Source organism: Branchiostoma floridae, chromosome 16 (genome assembly GCF_000003815.2).
Source record: "Branchiostoma floridae strain S238N-H82 chromosome 16, Bfl_VNyyK, whole genome shotgun sequence".
In the NCBI taxonomy this organism is placed as follows: Eukaryota; Metazoa; Chordata; class Leptocardii; order Amphioxiformes; family Branchiostomatidae; genus Branchiostoma; species Branchiostoma floridae.
The window spans coordinates 11,495,407-11,502,949 of NC_049994.1; the positions used below are offsets into that span (position 1 = coordinate 11,495,407).

Genomic DNA, 7,543 nt, shown 5'->3' on the forward strand with positions numbered 1-7,543 from the left:
GAGAGTCATGTTTCATGGTATATCAATATTAGACAGTAGATTAAAGAATCATGGTCACTGAACATAGAAAACCGTACCTGGAATGGCGTGCTGGCCCCTCGTACCTCCCCACTACTGGTGACATAGCAGAACTGGTAGAACTCTCCATCATCATTGGGCAGGTAGTAGGCTGGGGAACATGATAAAGATGATGATTGGTTTATTGAAGATGATAATACCTAGCAGTCAAATGGCTGAATTACATATTATCTAACAGACAATCATAACATACAGTTATATTACTTATTAGTACAATTCATTCAACAGCACCCAAGTGGTTTCAAACTAAGCAGCTCATGTAATGTTTTATAAAACCATGCAAAAGTGAAAGAACATGTTTTGAATTTGAAACAATCCAAACAGAATGTTTTTTAAAATCATACTGTTAAACAAGAAATTCTTAGCAATGTAACATCCGGATGGAATAAGCAAAAAGATTGAAAAGTCTTTGTGCTATTGGATCAGATGTAGGTCTACAAAGGATGCTATCCAGATAATCATGTTTCTGTGGCCTTTTTTCTGTATGTGTTACCTTTGAAAACCACACAATTCTCTCTGTCCTTCCCTTCTTCAGTCTCTGCTGGTAAGGGCGACCATGCAAAGGTGGTATAGTTTCGCGGTGAGCTCCAGCCAATCTGAAAGGAAAGACAAACATAGATTTGGTTATGAAAAAGCTATTTTGTAATGGAGAAGTTCAATAAAAAATCATAGAAAGATTCCTTCACTACCGGTACCTTTCTTTGTATTACATTCCTGTTTGACCATATATTTTATATAGTACAGTAGAAGTCGCTTATTAGGGAAGGCCATTTGCCAGCTAAATTTTCCCGACTAACCGGCGTTCCCGATTAAAAGATGTTGCTCGAAATGACCCGAGTGGGGATGGGGGAGGGGGCATCGGTGAACGCATCGCACGCATTGACACAAAGAATACAACACAATCATTTCTACCACAAATAATCAAGTCCATAATTTCATTAAACTCCACAAATATACTTATTAGCCACTTTCAGTTTCAAATTTATCTTTTATCGGTAGTTGTGATATTGTTATCACATTTTAGTGTCGAAGAACGAATCGCGATGCATCAAAAGATCTGTTACGTTTCGTCTATAGTATCGGCTTGAAGAAAACAAAGAAATTAACACTGCTAAAACACGTTAAGCTACCGAAAAAAAACGAGGTACATATGCAAACGTATTCTAAATTTGCCAAATGAACAATTGTTTTGATTAATAGAGGACTGATCAAGGGTACAGTGCACGCGCTTACTACGTAAGATTTGTCGACATGTGATACACAGACGAAAAACATCGCTACGTTGTAGGACGAAAACGCTCTTGGTTTTCAGACAAACTTTATGTACTAGGCGAAAATACTCATGACTAACGCATAAATAAACTGTTAATCTTCATATCTACAAATTTTCCAGTTACGATGTCCACAGATTACACTGAAATTTTGCCACAGCCGACAGCGTCATTTTCAAAACATTTCCATCACGAAAACAAAGATGGCGGACGCGGCGTCATGTGTAGTATCCCATGATTCCCTGCGGCAACCGCCGGGCCGCGCGCTAGCGACGTAAATTGAATAGAAATCGCGGCCTTTTCGGACTCAAAACAGGCAGTTTTGATGCTTTTGGCGATCTGATATCTTTATACGGGAAAATTTTGGTTCATTCCTGCTGATTCTGGTGATTTGTTTGGCATATTTCGGGGTTAACATGCGTTGTAACTTGAATTTTTTTCCCGATTAGCCGATTTGGGCTTTGCAAATATGGGGTGCTGTAAACAATAGCGCCAATGGGAAATGGTTTTGGATTTCAAAATTCTTTGCAACTAACCGATTTTTGCGACTAAGCGTATTGCAAATAGCTGGCTTCCACTGTATCTACTTAAGTTATTAATCTATAAAAGTATCTATGATATTCCACATTCCATTTTCATTATTTTGTTCTGTTCAATGTTTGCAGTGTCTAAGTGTGTAATTCAGTGTTTTTAAATGCTGCCATATATATACTCCTTGACTAAAATTTGCAAAATCACTAAACTAAGAATCTAAACTACATGATTACATCATGCTTTCAATGCTGATCTCCTACCAATGTTTTAGAAAAATGCCTGAAACTAGAAACGTCTGCTTGATACCTTGAAGAGTCCGACCCAGTCCCTGCTGCGGGGGGTCATGAGCGGGGTCAGCGTGTAGCGACATGGGATGTCCACCCCGGGGACGTAGCTGTCCGCCACGTTGTGAAACAGGACCTGGGCAAAGTCCGAGTGGCTCATGCTCTTGTTGGGGGGGTTTGGCCGATCTTCAAAGGATGGCACCTCGGGAAGTGGCTCAGCTGAAGCCATGTTTTACAACTTGTTTCTGTAATGGCAGAAGACACCATGTACATTGTATAAGTCAATGATTGTGTTAAATCTTCTATCATCATTTTCTCTAATCTTTTTTTCAAACTTGTGTACTTTCAGAACCAATCAGAAGTGCATAATATACTACATCATGTTATGTCATCATCATCATCCTCAATTCATCTTCGCCGCATATCACATTATCAGTCATTGTTACTGGGGCGTAATGTTATGTTATGCACAATTGACAAAACAGGCTGAAACCTAATATTATTGAAAAAAATCATGCCATTCCTAAGTAACTGATATAAAATATCAAGTAAAATGAGAAATCACAATGAAAATGTACATTTAAGTGATCACATAAATACATATTCAATTACAAACACATTGTCCTCTATATTTCTGCCAATGCTCAGCAAACTAATAATTCCCCCTCCCCCACCCTCCTATAAAAAAGCACAAACAATTGATTGAACACAACACAAAACATCAGTCAAAACAACCCTAGACTTCCATGAAGTTCCAGCACAGGTTTTGTCTATCCTATTGTCTAGGCAAAATTGGGACACTTCTGGAATGACTAATTACCAAAATTTCAATGTAAAACTGTGTATCTCACCTCTCTAGACAAGCAGACTCTTTTCTACATAATCAAATGCAAGTCATAACACATTTACAAGGACTATTGTGCAATCTTCATGTGACATATGACTCATGAGAGGTCAAGAGTTCAAAGGTCAGTGTGACATCACTTGTTGTTTAAAACACAAATATACAAACCTTGCAGGACAAGTTCTAATTATAACTTTGTGCAGGGTTCCAAAACAATGAAACAAAGCATTTTACAGTGCATTATTACAGACAGTCACAAGTCACAGAGATGATTATTTTGGCATGTTGTCTTTTGACTAGTAACTAAAATTCCTCAGCTGTTTTCTTGAACACTACTGTCACTGACAGTAACACTTGGAGAAGCATTGACCAAACTAATATTCAGAATAGGTCAACATGTCTACAGTACATAATCTGATATGAGAGATATTCTCAGTGTCACATTTTCTTTGTCCCATTGGATATAGAACCTATATATAGTGACATAATATATAGTCTTGATCTATAAATGGACAGAGTGTACAGATATGGCCTCATCAAAAAACGGAAATGCTCAGAAAAACGCAGTAGAAGACAATTTTTCAGCAATACAAATGAACTGATACATGCACATGTCATATGTCTCCATTGATATGCACTAGGAATGCCTACAAATTTTCAAACAATGTTGTTCATAAACATCTGGTTGGAAAAATGATACACGGCACACTTCTTTAGATTATGAAATTCTTAAAAAACAACATATTTTGACTGTTCAATGGTGTTTTCTATCAACAATTTCATATGCATATGTATATGTTATGGTATACTCAAGGCAAATATTCAGTCACAATTCTATATGCAATTGTATTTACCATACATATATGGATACGGTCTCATATGTGGCTACAAACGAAACGAAACCAAGTCACTTGATAAACAGCTGTTAACGTTCCACCACCTCATTGTTATCTCTACTACTAGACATACACTTGATACAGACTGTATCTGTTTTTTATCTTTTGAGATCGCTTGGTTTGAATTAAAATCAACAGCAGCAAATAAGGGGTGACAGATGGAATTCTATCTCTTATGGTTCTCCAAATGTGTCAGCCTGAATGATGTCATAGTCCTAATATGTCAGTGTAACAGTTGGCAACAGTGCCAAGCAGACATATACTGCAAAATCTCTAATCTAGCAAGGGAAGGGGTTTTACTTGCCCCCAATAAATACTGTAATAAATGCCTTTAACTCTTTAAGTTTAAGGTGATTTAATTTACTGTAACCAAGGAGGTTAAAGAAAGAGAGGAGAGCGTTCCTATTGTTCCGATCTTTGCCGCGAGTGTGAATCACATCGAAGTGCTAATTACCCCAATCTGCATCTCGCCAGGCTAGCATGGGCCTTTGTTTACGAGTCAGTTTCAACATCACTCGTCCAGGAACATCGATTTGGGGCCGGGATTTCAGCGATTTTGAGGATGATTCTCATTAAATACAGCGCTACTTTTACTAAGGAAACAGATATCAATAGTGACGATACTTCGCCTGAGGCAAGTGCGAGCATAGTTCCCCACGGGCCACAGAAATGTGTGTAACAACAAGTCACGCGGTGTAGAAGAACGCTGGGTCGGCTTTCATAGCCCAGGACACACGGAGCTATTTCATAGTATTTGTAAGAAGCTTGAGAAACGCTATGCAACTTTATTTTCAAGTCTGTCAAATCAAGATATCAAGCCATCTGTGTAAAAAAAATGCGTTCCTCGTGAGGCAAAAATTCCCTCAATACCGACAAAATAAATTTCCTCGGAAATATCATCTTGCTTCCCATCATTGCCATGAACATCCACGGAGCCCTCAGAGTACAAAATTCATGCATCACGAACAGCAAAAATCGATCGCAAACAGCAACAACAAATACTTATTTGGCACACCCAAGCCCACTACTATCGTTGAAAAAAAGTCTCTTTTGCGGGGCAAGCGTAATAATTTTTTAATAGACACATGAAGTAGAGAATATTGTTCATAATTCTGAGACAAAAAAATCGGGGATACAGCGACAAAAATGCCTGTAAATTCACTCAACTTGGTCGCACAGCGCCGAAACAAGTATCGACATGATCGCCATCTTGGTCTCTCCACAACAGTACTGTTTGCACACGTCACCTTCGCTTCCCAAATAAGGAAATCTGCGGAAACTGCGCTCATCTCGCTCACAGTTCGGCAACCCTCGGTCGTCCTCGGCCGGGATCGCGGTGCATGACGTCATGGCTGGGCTCATGTGATTGGCTGACACGTCCGGGCTCATCAGAAATGGCGGGAAACCCCGCGGCCATGATGGTCATCAGAGACGCGCCGCCGGATAGCGGAAACAATGGGCCCGGAGGGTCTGAACAATAGCCCGCAGTGGGGTGTTAATGACTGAGCTCTCTCCTGTGATTCTTTAACCTCCTTGCTGTAACGGTGTAAGGAGAAAATGTAGTGTTTTGCAGTGGTTTTAAGTTCACAGAAGCACTTAATAATACATGCAGTATGCAAGTTTTATATGTCATTATTACAGGTTTGCGATAGCACAACCTGTTTTGTTTTCGTTAGCGGAGTAGGGCGCCGCCATGTTGTATTATAGGGCGCCGCCATGTTGGATGATGTCAAGGGAGTGAGGCATGCTGGGAGTGAGGCATGCTGGGAGTGAGGCATGCCGGGAAAGTTGGTGCCATGTTGTGTGAGGCATGTTGGGAAATGTGTCGTCATGTTTGGTGTGGGGCATGCTGGGATTGAGGCATCTTGGGGAAGCTGTGGTTATGTTTTGAGCTTGTTGTTGCGGGCTTGTCGGAAGATATAGGCACCACAGTTTCACGGTTTGTTTGTAACAAGGACAACAAAACAACAACAATGAGATGGTTGTTTATTATGCGATTTTGATGTGTTAACGGTGCTGTGGCATATTGTGAACTTGTTGTGACGGACTTGTCGGAAAGACATGTAGGGACGACAGCCGCACAACAGATGATTAGTCGGTTTTAAGGAAGGACAACAAAAGAACAACAACAATGGCCATGGGATGGTGGTTTTATATGCGATTTTGATGTGTTAACGATGCTGTGGAATATGTGAACTTGCTGTGACGGACTTGTCGGAAAGACATGTAGGGACGACAGCCGCACAACAGATGATTAGTCTGTTTTAAACAAGGACAATAAAACAACAACAATGGGATGGTGGTAACGATGCTGTGGAACGTTGTGAACTTGTTGTGACGGACTTGTCGGAAAGACCAGTAGGGACGACAGCCGCACAGCAGATGATTAGTCTGTTTTAAACAAGGACAACAAAACAACAACAATGGGATGGTGGTAACGATGCTGTGGAACGTTGTGAACTTGTTGTGACGGACTTGTCGGAAAGACATGTAGGGACGACAGCCGCACAACAGATGATTAGTCTGTTTTAAACAAAGACAACAAAACAACAACAATGGGATGGTGGTTTTATATGCGATCTTGATGTGTTAACGATGCTGTTTAATGTTGTGAGCTTTGTGGACTTGTGGACTTGTCGGAAAGACATTCCATAGTAGCGACGACAGCCGCACAACAATGATGGTCAGTCAGTGTTGTGGTGAAGTAGTGGTTTTGCATGAGATTAAAATGTTATATGAGCCATAGCTGTTCATTTTTGTATATTAAGTTTTGCTTCTTACAATTTGTAATGATATGCCTTGACAGGGCGGCTTTGGAATTCAACAAAGTAGAATTTGATATGGTAAATAATTCAGAATTAAAAGAAATGTTTACCGATGTTTCTGACAACGATTTTCTTCCTCTGATAAACAATGGTATTCTTGGACATGTAACTAATTCTTTTGGATTCTGATTTGAAGACAACCACGTTAACGATAAAGAAATGACACAGAGATAGGGATTTCCGTACACTGGGCACGGGAGACTTTGAACGTATACTAACTGCGACGTCATAATGCTATGTCACTCGGTCTGTTGCTCTGCTGAATTGCCTTAGAAATAAATCTCTCGTCTTTATATTCTGTCTTACCTGACAGACAGTTACACAGCTGTCCGCTCACATCACACAACATTGTTACTAGTACTTTATCTCGGTCTGTTGCAGTTCACATTATCAAATTTAACGAATTACCGGAAACCGTCTGAGAATAATAATCATGGCACAATATAGACTAATACATGCCGGTACATACAGCAACCATTGCGTTGTATCTAGCTTGTTGCAAGTGACGGACTGAAATGCAACATCAGCTTGCATACATAATATTTGTAAGGTCCCGTTGATGTATTACTCCAAATTACGGCCCAAAAAAGTAAGCGGCTGCACGGAGGTGTTTTTTTAGCGATGAGAATTTTCCTTTTATCCAGCCCAACTGATCTCTAACGTTAGATTGGTGAAAGTTTCTTTCTACTTCAAGAAATTAGCAGGCAATGTTCGGTAGCTGCGGTCTGGGTCGGAGGCACACAGTTCTGAGTTGTGCAGTCCCCGTTGCGGTGTGTACTAACTTCAGCCATGTTCTAATTGTCATATAAGA

The 7,543-nt window shown here is 40.1% G+C and overlaps 1 protein-coding gene across 1 annotated transcript in view; it reads right to left on the minus strand.

Moving 5' to 3' along the window:
• LOC118403141 (tax1-binding protein 1 homolog) overlaps positions 1-7,543 on the minus strand; it is a 36,899-nt gene that overhangs the window by 12,366 nt on the left and 16,990 nt on the right. The window contains exons 2-4 of the mRNA XM_035801646.1: positions 2,190-2,412; positions 572-674; positions 78-169 (exon numbers count right to left, since the gene is read on the minus strand). Coding sequence (XP_035657539.1) covers positions 78-169; positions 572-674; positions 2,190-2,396 — 402 coding nt within the window. The 5' untranslated portion in view covers positions 2,397-2,412. The remainder of the gene's footprint in view (positions 1-77; positions 170-571; positions 675-2,189; positions 2,413-7,543) is intronic.